The 12784-nt window shown below is 41.2% G+C and overlaps 1 protein-coding gene across 2 annotated transcripts in view; it reads left to right on the forward strand.

Moving 5' to 3' along the window:
- The first annotated feature begins 5906 nt into the window (after positions 1–5906).
- DHX15 (DEAH-box helicase 15) overlaps positions 5907–12784 on the forward strand; it is a 69887-nt gene continuing 63009 nt past the window's right edge. For both annotated transcript variants that reach the window (XM_073342372.1, XM_073342373.1), the window contains exons 1-2: positions 5907–6135; positions 11831–12179. In XM_073342372.1, coding sequence (XP_073198473.1) covers positions 6065–6135; positions 11831–12179 — 420 coding nt within the window. In that variant the 5' untranslated portion in view covers positions 5907–6064. The remainder of the gene's footprint in view (positions 6136–11830; positions 12180–12784) is intronic.

Here is a 12784-nt window from a genome sequence, read left to right on the forward strand (position 1 = left end):
AAATTGAAAATAAAAATACATTTGTATCCAATATGAGCAGAGTAGGGGTGACAAGGGGGTTCTACAATGAAGAGGGGAGCTCTGTTCTACCTTGGTTCAACCAGCCACAACATATCTTTGTACTGCAGGAGTTGTAAGTCTCTGTGGGCTGCACCGCTGAATTAAAGTAATAGATAGTTTAGGCCCAATGTTTAGGGATTTTTTTTTGCATAAACCTAATAAAATTATAAACATTTAGTAAATTTAAAGAGAAAAAATGTAAATCAAATCAGTTTTTGGTTTGCATTTAAACACTCCTTTGCAATGTTTGCAACCCAAACAAAATAGTATTACATTAATATATTAGAAGTGAAAAAAGTGAAAATGAAACTGGCTAAAAATGTTTTAAAAGGAATATGAAACTGACGACTAAATCTTTGTTAGCTAGAATAAGAAATGGAAAGTATAAAGAATAAATAGGGAAACAAATCATAAATATTTCTTCAGTGTCTTTAATCAGGGTTTTTATTGATACAGATGCACATGGAAGAAATTTAAAAAATACTTTCTCAACAAACAACTTTTGAAAGACAAGTGACTACTCTGTTCCATTTTGTGCATATGTACAGTAGGACCTCAGAGTTATGAACACCTCAGGCATGGAGGTTGTTCGTAACTCTGAAATGTTCATAACTCTGAACTAGGGCCCTACCAAATTCACAGCCATGAAAAACACGTCAGGGACTGTGAAATCTGGTCTCCTCGTCCCCCATGAAATCTAGTCTTCTGTGCACTTTTACCCTTACTATATAGATTTCATGGGGGAGACCAGCAGTTCTTAAATTGGGGGATCCTGACCCAAAAGGGAGTTGCAGGGGGCTTGCAAGGTTATTTTAGGGGGGCACAGGTATTGCCACCCTTACTTCTATGCTGCCTTCAGAGCTGGGTGGCTGGATAGTGGCAGCTACTGACTGAGTGCCCAGCTCTTCAGGCAGCAGCACAGAAGAAAGGGTGGCAATATCATGCTATGCCACTTTTATTCTGCGCTGCTGCTGCTGGCGGTGGATCTGCCTTCAGAGCTGGGCTCTTGGCCAGCAGCCGCCACTCTCTAGCTGCCCAGCTCTGAAGTCAGTGCCGCGGCCAGCAGTACCGCAACCCCCCCAAAAATAAACTTGTGAACCCCTCCCCCCCACAATTCCTTTTTGGGTCAGGACCCCTACAGTTCCAACACCTGAAATAGCTGAAATAATGATATTTATAATTTAAAAAATCCTATGACTTTGAAATTGACCAAAATGGACCATGAATTTGGTAGGGCCCTACTCTGAACAAAATGTTTTGGTTCTTTCAGAAGTTTACAACTGAATATTGACTTAATACGAACTTTACTATGCAGAAGAAAATACTGCTCTCCCTTTTATTTTTAGTAGTTTACGTTTAATACAGTACTGTATTTGCTTTCTGTGTGTGTGTATCTCTGCTGTTGGCTGATTGCATACTTAAGTTCCAGTTCCAAATAAGGTGTGTGGTTGAGTAGTCAGTTCGTAACTCTGGTGTTCATAACTCTGAGATTCTACTGTACTGCATCCCTCAAACTTCTGGCAAGATACTTATCTCATTGGTCATTTTTGTCTCATTGTTATCTTTGTGCTCCCCCATCTGTTTGCTCTAGCTATCTGTTATCTTTCACCTTGTATTTAGGCATTGATCCTGGAAACTCTAATGCATGTGCTCAGCTTTACCACCCTGAGTAGTCCATTTGAAATCAAGGGGATTACTTGCAGATGAATACATGTTTGCAGAATCAAGACCTTAGATGGGAAACTCTTTGGGCTGGAACTGTATCTTTGTTATTTAGTGTTATTTAGTTTAGTGTTATTTAGTTATTTTGTTAACTATATTTGTTTATATAGTGCATAGCACAATGGGGTTGGGGTATCAACGTGCTACCAGAATATAAACAAATAATGATAATGCCAAAATCACCTTTAGTGGGTCAAAATTTGAAATAGAGCCACACCCATATAAGACTATTCTGCCATGACCCCTCCTGAAATAGATACCCCAAAGTTTTGTATAAATCTGAAGTATTGCTTGGATGCTGACTCCTGATTGGCCACTACAAAGCTCAAAATCCAGAGTCCCCAAATTTAAAGCAGACAGTTGATAGCTCCAAATAAAAATGATACTGGTATAACTCCCTCTTTGGACATTCTTATTCTGGAAATAAGATGGCTTTTTATGTTGTTGTTTAGCTTAAACAAAACAAACAAACAGACCTATGTTATGAGTGTCCACTGGGGAGTTACACCTGTATAACTATAAAGGTTTAAATTAAAACCTTAGCTTATATAGATATTACTTGCTTATGTAGACAAGCCCTATATAGATGAGACAAGACAACAAATAGGAGAAAGTGGCAGAAGCAGGAATTAAATTCACATCTCATGAGTACCAGTTAGTTCCTTTTGCACACCACCATCTTTCCTGAAGGGGTTCTCTTTATTTTATGATCCTTTTAAGATATATGTGTGATCTAACTTGTGAATAATATGTGAAGATCCTAACTTGTGAATAATATGTGAAGATCCTAACTTCTGGGATGTGTCTCAGTAGTGATACTTTCTACTGTGATGGTTCTCAAGTCTTTCCTGCTCTCATTGACATCAGCTGAAACGACTAGCATGATAGAGCTGTGTGTGCAGACCTACAGTGGGGCTTGAGTTGCTCTGAGCTGGTGTTGCTGATGAATGGGCAGCTATGACCCCAATCTTGCAAAGATTTAAACAGGTGAGCAATGTTCCCTCTAATTTTTGACAGGCCGTGTGTGCAAAAAATTTCTTCTGTGCAAATTTTTGAAGCAGAATTCAAATTTGTGCACCATGAGGCAAATGCACCCAAGCGAGTAAAATGCTTACATATTTTAAAAGTTTTAATTGGCAATTTGTGATAATAATAGTTTTACACCATGTTATTTTATAAATGTCATTTTTAAATACTTAGAAAAAGGAAATTTAACCATTCTTCATGAAGCAGAAGTTAGTTTTAAGCATTACACTTTATGATCTTTTTTATAGACATCACGAGCATATATCAAGCACTTATTAATCATGATCATTATCAGTCCACAGGCTTTTGCCTGTTGGTGTCCACTTTCACCTTTCATTCTATAAACATGTCCAAAAAGATTCTGATAAACATATAATAAAGACAATTTAATAAGTATGCCATTATGTCAATTTATATGGGTTTTCAGATAGAGACATCATAAGTAAAAAAAGAAAAACAAGAGTTTGTGTTTTAAATTTAAAATTTTCCTAAAAATATCAATAAATGATTATCAGCCAAAAACAAGATATGTAATTACAAATGCATTTTAATTTCCTAATTGGTTGAAATGTCAAAGACTGCTAAACTAAGCTTACTGTTTTTCCCTGCGATCTTTTTCATTTGTCCATTCAATATAATCTCTGTCCAGATTCATAGATTCATAGATATTTAGGTCAGAAGGGACCTTTATGATCATCTAGTCTGACTCCTGCACAACGCAGGCCACAGAATTTCACCCACCACTCCTGCAAAAAACCTCTCACCTATGTCTGAGCTATTGAAGTCCTCAAATCGTGGTTTAAAGACTTCAAGGAGCAGAGAATCCTCCAGCAAGTGACCCGTGCCCCATGCTACAGAGGAAGGCGAAAAACATCCAGGGCCTCTTCCAATCTGCCCTGGAGGAAAATTCCTTCCCGACCCCAAATATGGTGATCAGCTAAACCCTGAGCATATGGGCAAGATTCACCAGCCAGATACTACAGAATATTCTTTCCTGGGTAACTCAGATCCCACCCCATCTAATATCCCATCACAGGCCATTGGGCCTATTTACCATGAATATTTAATTACCAAAACCATGTTATCCCATCATACCATCTCCTTCATAAACTTATTGAGTTTAATCTTAAAGCCAGATAGATCTTTGCCCCCACTGCTTCCCTTGGAAGGCTATTCCAAAACTTCACTCCTCTGATGGTTAGAAACCTTTGTCTAATTTCAAGTCTAAACTTCCTGGTGGCCAGTTTATATCCATTTGTTCTTGTGTCCACATTGGTACTGAGCTTAAATAATTCCTCTCCCTCGCCGGTATTTATCCCTCTGATATATTTATAGAGAGCAATCATATCTCCCCTCAACCTTCTTTTAGGTAGGCTAAACAAGCCAAGCTCCTTGAGTCTCTATCAGTCCTCCATCCAGCTGGTAACTCTTAATACACATCAGCATGTCCAAATGATCTACTTGTAAACGATTCTGTAGTTTGTTTTTTAGAGTGTTCATTAAGCTAAAGCCACGTTCACAGTCTGCACTTGATGCTAGGAATGTTCCTCCAATATCCATCAAGTTTGCAAGATCCTGAAACTGTTCGTTCTAATGAGCAAATGTCACCATATCCGGGAAACTTAAAACCAATTGGCTTTTGATTCTTTTGGCTACTGCAAACTTGAAGTCATTGTACTGACTGACTATAAAAATCTCTTCAGCAAGAAAAGTCTTTGTATTTTGAACATAGGGATTTGACAGATGACGTTTTTAAGAAATCCAACTTCCATACATTGTTCCACATTCTTCCTGTTGAAAATTCTCCCCGAAGCTCTGGCATCTCAACAGTATACACAAAGCACTCCGTTGTCTTCATCATATGTGAATATTTCACGAAGTTTAACAAGCATTACACTATGTGACTTTGGTGTAACCGTCTGTCTCATCCAGCCATCCAGATTTAAATGAAGTCGCTGTTCTTTTACACTTTAAACCTCTAGACAGTGACATTTTGGGATTGATTTTTTACCAGATTGGTTTATTTAAAATTAATACTTTTATTATATGGCTACTATTTCAATGCGCTTAACAGCGAGACTCGACAAAAGGGCAAACGGGAGCTCATTCAGATCAGGATACTGGAAGTTTGTGCATAGCGCCCATCACATCCATGAATCTGCAGCAAAAAAATGCAGGAAAATGGACATGTGTGGATCCTGACTGTCTCGACGTGATCAATATTCCACGTTCAAAATGCTTGGGGAGGGTATGATTCATTGCCCTCCTTTCCCTTTCCCCCCCTTGCCAGCTAGTAGAGTCTGGCTGTATTGATAGATGGTGTGCGAACAATGTCAAAAGTCGCCCGTAAATGATATTTCGGCCTGGCTCCGATGTAATATTTCATTTTTTGTGTGTGCGGTGTTTCGCTGTGTGCGCGGGGTTTAGGATCTGTCTGCGCGTGCACATGCGCACAGCTTAGAGGGAACAGTGCAGATGAGTGGTCCCATGATGTGTAAAGTTATGATGGACACATGTAACAAGTCTGTAGGATTGGGTCTTTGTTTGTGGAGCAAGGCTAAGTGAGCCCTCACAGCAAGTCACAAGGTCATGTCAGAAAAGCAATGACAATGGTACAGCATAGTCATTGTGGGGAAGCGCTGCCCACTGGTGCTGAAGGGGTGGGGATGGTTCCCAAGCCCAGTTGTGGGTCTGGGCTATGGGCTGTTTTAAGCAGGCTATTCCTGGACACACTGCAGGAGGACACTACCAGCTGAAGCCAAAGTCTCAGTCTGGTCTCTAGGCAAGGCACCGTGTCCCTGGTGCGTGGGGAGCTGGTCCTGCTTTGTGCCATGGGGCAGTGCCCAGAGGGCCAGGCTGTCCCGTGCACACCACTCCTGGCAGGCCCGCTGGCCCAGCACCGGCTCTTTCCGCCTGTGAGCGCCATGTCAGAGCCCCACCCCTTTCCCCACTCGCTCCGCCTCACGTTGTGGCCCCCTCTCCACTCCGGGGGTGGCAATGGGGTTCCCGAGGAGCGATCCGCAGGCCGGACCCGGACGCGTGGGGGTAAGGTTCCCAGCCGGACCAGGAGTGGGTGCACCACTTCCCCCTCTTCGAAGCCGCTCGTTCAGTGTCTCGCGCGGAGCCGGGCTTCCTTCCGGCCGCCATTTTAGTTGCTGTTCCTGGCCTCGGGGCGCTGCCGCTGCTGCCTGAGGAGCAGAGAGCGCGGAGCCGCCGCACCCATCTCCGCCCGAAGCCCCCTGTTGCCGCTGGTACTATGTCCAAGCGCCATCGCCTAGACCTGGGGGACGACTACAGCTCCAACAAGAAGCGCGCCACGGCTGACGGGTGAGGGACGCCGGGGCCTGGCCGCGCGGCCTGTGGGTCGGGGTCGGTCACTCTCGCTCTTGGAGCTGCTCCCGCCTAATCCGCTTTGTACCCTCGGCGCCAGACTCGCTCCCTGCTGTCTTGGGTCTGGCCGAGGAGCGGGAGGGCAGGGATCGGCGGGGCGAGGGGCCGGCGGGGCGCGGCACACAAGCCGCATGGCAAGTCCCTGGGGGTAGGCGCGTCTCCTCGTCCCGTTTCGGGGGGAGGGGCGGCGGGCCGAAGAGCCCGGCGGCTTCCCAGAGCCTAGAGATGACCCCGTCCATTCTCTCCAAGCGCCGGGAGCCCCGGTGCGGGGTAGGGGACACGGCGGGGGCGCCGGGCGAGCTGGGTGGGAGCGGCAGGGAGCCGGTCCCTGCTCCTTTCCATGCAGGAATCCGAAATCCTGGCTGGGGCGGGCTCCGATTTCCTGCAGAAATGTTCCTGCATCCGTGCAAACGGTGACCCCATCTGTTCTCTCGTTACTCGGCTCCTCGGGTCACTCTGGCCGCGGCCGGGTGAGAGAGTCCCGTGAGCCCGGGTCCCCGTGCAGGGCTGAGCGGGGATCAGTATTTCTAAACTCGTGTCGTTAACACTCCGACATGGCCTGAACCAGATCATAGTTTTCGGCCCAAGGCTGGTTATCTTCCCTCAGTAATTTAGAGTGATCTCGGCAACTTATGTCTGCAGTTTTGCAAACTGCTGTTTACGAGTAACCGCTATGATTATCGAAACTGAAGTTGGCGGGGGAAGGGTACGACAAAAGATTCTTTTGTTTGTGTTCTCTGCATCTTTCAGCATTTTGTGTCTAATCAGTTTCACTGTTGCCCCTGTGTGATCAATCATTCCTCTTTGTGTGAGATTATCCACAGGTGAACAAAAGAGGGGAAAGCATTACCAAAAAAAAAAAGTAATTGTAAAATCACAAACATTGGAAGAGATGGTAGGAGACACAGGAGTGAATTTAATGACATAATTTATTTTTGTTTTTAGCTTACACTGAAAATTGCTGGGGTGGATGTATGTTCAACAACAACAAAAATTTAGGCAGTGTCCTTAAATTAGTTTACGTTTTGGTTGAAGCATTTGAATTCTAAAATTTAAAATAGTATTCTGTAGATTTTTCTTGTTTGTGTGTGGACAACAGAAAAAGTTTAATGGAATAATTAAAAATGATGGAGGACTAATAGGAATTGCCACATTGGATTAAATCACCGGACCATCTAATCCAGTATCTCCTCTGTGAAAGTGGTTAGTAACAGAAGCTTCAGAGAAAGATGCAAGAAATGCCAAAGTAGACACACACAGAATAGTTTTCCCTTTTGGGAGAATTTTGTCCTAATCAATGTCAGTTGGTAACTGGTATATGCCCTGAAGCAAGAGGATTCATAGTCCTTATTTAGAAACAAATTATTACCCTATCTAATGCTGGTCTGGGTGGTCTCCTTCATAAAAATCTGATCCTAGTGGTAGGCTTATATTTTCAAAGAAAAGGTGTGAAAAGCTTCTCATTGTCATGGGGTCTCCTTCTGCTTCCAGATTCTCCCTCCAATCAAATATCTATTTTTTGCCAGGTGTAGTTTGCATTTTTCCAGATTGACATTTTTCTAGTTGTAACTAAGGATACTTTTCCTGGCTAGTGTGGGGGCATAAGAAGACATTAATTTCAGCAAAATGTAAGCTTTAATTTAAAAGTTAAGTTTTAAGCTTTTGCTATATTTATTATTGGTATTGCATGAGTGCACAGGGGCTTCAGTCACATCAGACCCTCATTGTAATGGTGTTGTTCAAACAGATAGCATGAGACAGGTGCTGGCTCAGACAGTTTACAGTCTGATGCATCATCTTAAAGCTCATTGCAGGATTAGTACATGAATTAGGATAAAATGGAACAAATTTTTGAAACCAGAGGCACTGCAGAGGGAAAGTGAGGGTAACAGTGACACAAAATATTGTAAAATTTAGGTCTCTTTTAAAGATAAATAAACAACATATTAATGGTGTCAGTAATTCTTACTGGTCACCTCTAGAGCCATACAATCAATTGAGGATCTAGAGATGGTAAATTAGAGCTCTTATGGGCCTTTTCTAATAAGAGCAGGGAGTATTGGCCTTTGCTCGGTCACTCAGCCACTTTTTAAAACAGTCTTGGTCTTAGAATTTGTAAAATACAAAAACTACTATGTGCTAACTGTAGCTGGCTGCAATTTCTTTTTTTTTTTGGTATGTGGAAGCTCCCATGCCTATTCATCTACTTTGTATGTTAAAAAGAGGCATGGCCAGCAGCAGCCTAGGATGAATATGAGATGCTGTGGGGGGAAGTAATTGGCCATGAGCTCTCTTCAGGAACTCTGCCTATTCTTGTTATTTCCCTGAATAATATGAGGCAGCCTGGTGCCCAATAGGAAGAGTTTCTGTTGCCCCAAAATAGAGAGGGAGAATAAGAAGAGTTCCTAAAGAGATCAGTTGGCCATTTACTTTTAGGTGAGATTATTAGGATTATTTTTGTTGTGCCATTTGAAGCTTGTGAATTGAAATTCAAAGGATATGAAGTTGAGGGAATCCTCAGCTGCAAGCCAAAAGGTCAGTAATTATTCTTTGATTTTTAAATATGTAAATATAACAGTTTTTTATGTAAAAAGAAAAGGAGTACTTGTGGCACCTTAGAGACTAACCACAGTGCATCCGATGAAATGAGCTGTAGCTCATGAAAGCTTATGCTCAAATAAATTGGTTAGTCCCTAAGGTGCCATAAGTACTCCTTTTCTTTTTGCGAATACAGACTAACACGGCTGCTACTCTGAATTGTTTGTGTAGTTGCTGTACCTGACCACTGAACTGTTTTGAGGCAGTTTGATTTGTATCAACAGCATACTAGAAATTCTGTAGAAAAAATTGGGGTACTTGTAAGTTTTTAAAAAAATGATTTGTAAAAGACACAATTCCTATTTAAAATGTGTTAATTTTATAAATACCTTATTTACAACTCTTATGACCAAACGTATAGGCTAAATTATCTCTCTTGCAGCAAGAGACAATGCTGCTACCTTGAGGTACTAAACTTCAGTTTACTGGTAAATCTTTTCCAGGAACAAAACTATCAAGTATACCGTATCCAAGTACAGTTGTCTTGTTTCAAAGGGCCAGATTTTCAAAAGTATTCTCTGGATTTAGGTGATCAGCTTTCTGTTGAAGGCTTAATTTTAAAAAGCGTTGAACACCTGCATCTTCAACTGAAATTAATCAAATAAGCACTGTGTAACTCTGAGTTCATGTCTACGCCACAGGACCCATGGCAGCATAGGCACCTAGTGTAGATGCAGTGTATGCAGGCAGACGGAATTCTCTTGCTGGCATAGTAACACCACCTCACCAAACAGATGTTAGCTAAACCAACAGAAGCACTCTTGTTGGCATAGTTGCATCTACACTGAGGGTTTTGTTGGCATAGCTATGTTGGCTAGGGGGTGTGATTTTCCTCTTCCCACTCCTAACCACCATAGCTGTGCCAACATAACCTTGTGTAGTCCTGGCCTGAAAATCAGACATTAGGTATTTGAAAGATTGGCACCCAAAACTAGTCGTGGTTATTGAAAATATGGGTCAGAAATTTTTGAAGGGAAGGGGTATGTATGTGGACAATCACTAAATTTCTTAACCTATATTACAAATGCCCTATTGGTATTTCAGAATTATGTCTTTCAATAATCTTGCTTTTCCAAGTTTACTTTTGTTCTCATCTTGGATAGTGGAAACGTGCTTGGGTTCCAGTCCTTCAAATACTATCACGTGTGCTTAACTTTATGCACTGTGAGTAGCCCCATTGACTTCAGTGTGGTGATTCTCAGAGCATAAAGTTAAGCATGAGTATACATTCCCTCCCTCCCCCTCTTCCCCCCCCACCAAAGTTTGGGGCCTTTGTTTTACTTGTGTTTAGTTATTTCAGCATTTGGGTGTCACTAGCACAATCCTGCAAAGGGTTTGGTTGCAACCATCCCAGGACATTTTTGTAATTTAAAGGGATACTGTCAAATTAAATCACACTTCTGGCTAAAAATTTTCACCTGTTACAGTGATTCTAAGTGGTGTTTGTCACTGAAAGATGAGCATTTTTCCAGTTTTTTTGTTTTGTTTGTCAGCTCTTTGTGGATTGTCAGTTTCTCCATTTCCACTGCATAGTCCATTTCCCCTTTTGTGTCTGTCATCCTCCTCCCCCACCCCCCTAAAAGGACTAGATTGTAAATTGAGCATGTTCCTTGCACAAAAAACCTGGTTCTGGTGAATTGGGTAGGGGAATTAGGAGAAACAGTTTTATTGGTCTATGGTCTTTGTTCTTTTGAAATCTGAATCTGAGGCCAAATTAAATTTGATACCCGTTTGAAGGCAACTTGTAAAACTAAAAGGCAGATTGAGTTTACTCCAGATATCTGATCTGAATATTCCCTCCAGCCTGATTAGGATTAATTTTAATTTGCAGTTCCCTCTTAATTTAAAGGGCATTTATCATACAGTTTAGGCCACACATTTGATATGCCATGGTGCATTTTGTACCCCAGTTTCTCTGCCTTTAAAAAACAAATGCTTTTACCCTGATTTCTCTAGCATTATTACTAGGAAGCTTAATTATGTCTATTTATAAAGTTTGTTTTTTGTGTGTGTGTAGGTGAAAGTATCTCTGTGTGTGTGTATTCTCTCTCTTCCCCCCCCCCCCCCCATTACTACAATTGGGCTGATGCTACTAGTCCACTATTCTATAACCGAGAGCACTTAACGATGCATTATACATTTCAGGTTCCTTTAGATCTAGATTTAGGGATAGAGTGGAGGGGGAAACTACTTTTAAATGCAGTTATAGTCTTAAAAGTCATGGGATTCATTTTTGAGTCTCAGTGACTTATATCGAATTTGCTCAGCTTAAGTATAAAGGGGACTTTCTATCTGCTAGGGCTAAAAACTCTTCATGGAATGTGTGAATCAAGCTGTGTTCTTTCTAGTTCATGCATCATCATCAATAACAAAAGATTCGGCAGTTGGTACAGTTCTGCTACTGCACATGAGCAAGAATAGAATCCGGCTTCCTCCCATAACTATAAGTGGCTCTGTAGTGGTAGCAAGTAAAGGACTGAGAAAGAGCTGTCAGAAAAGTAAGGAGATATATAAAGAGAGCCTGGATCTTGATATTTATTACATGTATTAGGTTAAGAAGATGCTACTCTTGTAGTCACTTTTCTGACCTTACCTGTACGTAAAGGCACATGACAGCATTCATGAGCAGTGAGTGTTTTTGTAATTTTTGCATAACTAATATGGCATCTGCATCAGACATGAAATTTGGTCTTTGTAATGACGCAAGCAAGTGAACAGTGATATTTTTCCTTCTCTGCCGTACACTTAAGTGAAGCTGCTTACAAAACTATTTAAAATATTTACTGTGCATTCAGTTTGCATGAGCTGCATAATGTATTCCATGGTGAAACATTAGTTTAATACTTTCTTTGTTTCTTTTGTTCTAGATTAGCTCCTATTTCTTAGTTTTAAAACTACTGAATGTAAGGAAAAGAATCTAAACTCTTCATTTTTATCTAGTTTTCTTGACACTTCCTGCATACATTGGCGATATCCTGTCTTTAAGTATTAACTTCAACATTCTGTATTTTTCTGTGTCTGGAAATCCTTTTAGGAAGGACCGGGATCGTGACCGGGATCGTGAAGATCGTTCTAAAGACCGTGACAGGGATCGTGACAGAGAGAGAGATCGTGACAGAGAGAGAGACAAGGAAAAAGATTTGCGTCCTTCATCTAATTCTATGTTGCTTGTTGGTGGTGGATTACCACCTTTAAAACCAGCAATACTTCCACAGGGTATTAATCCATTCACAAACCTACCACATACACCTCGATACTATGAAATCCTAAAGAAGCGGCTTCAGCTCCCTGTCTGGGAGTATAAGGAAAGATTTACAGATATCCTGATCAGGAACCAATCTTTTGTATTGGTTGGAGAGACCGGGTCTGGTAAAACGACACAGGTGAGTTCTTATTCACTTGATGCTTCCTGCTTAAAGTTTAAGATTTTGTCACAGGGTGGAGTGTTTATATCCATGTTTTTTTGGATTACTACGATAAATTGTTTAGTATTGTGTTAACGATTTTATTTCAGTATCTTAGTGATACATCACAAGTCTTACCCTCTTGAGCAATACTTGTTTAATGAACTTTTCAGTTGCTTAATGCCTAAAACATTGATCTCTATTTTACACATAATTTTAATTTTAAGATGCTAGTCCAGCTAATGGGTGAAAACTAAAGGAAAAGCATTTCTCAGAAATGTGTGTACTGCTGTTTTTATGGCACTGAGTGATCTTAAGTTGAATTTAATCAGAAAATTGACATACAAAAATCTAATGTCTCAATAGTACTTGAATATCACTTTGTACTCTAAAAGGTACATTTAATGTCAACACTTATGAAGGAGAGAAATTCATGCTTTAATGATAGTGAAACAATGCTACAGAAGTTAGGTGATTTATCCATGACTTCACAGCTAGTCTGTGTTAGAACCAGAATTAGAACTCCTTTCCTGACTGCTGCCCCTGGGCTATGCTCATCAAAGAAACGGAAGCTCAAATCTTCC

Source organism: Lepidochelys kempii, chromosome 4, assembly GCF_965140265.1.
Source record: "Lepidochelys kempii isolate rLepKem1 chromosome 4, rLepKem1.hap2, whole genome shotgun sequence".
NCBI classification, from domain to species: Eukaryota; Metazoa; Chordata; order Testudines; family Cheloniidae; genus Lepidochelys; species Lepidochelys kempii.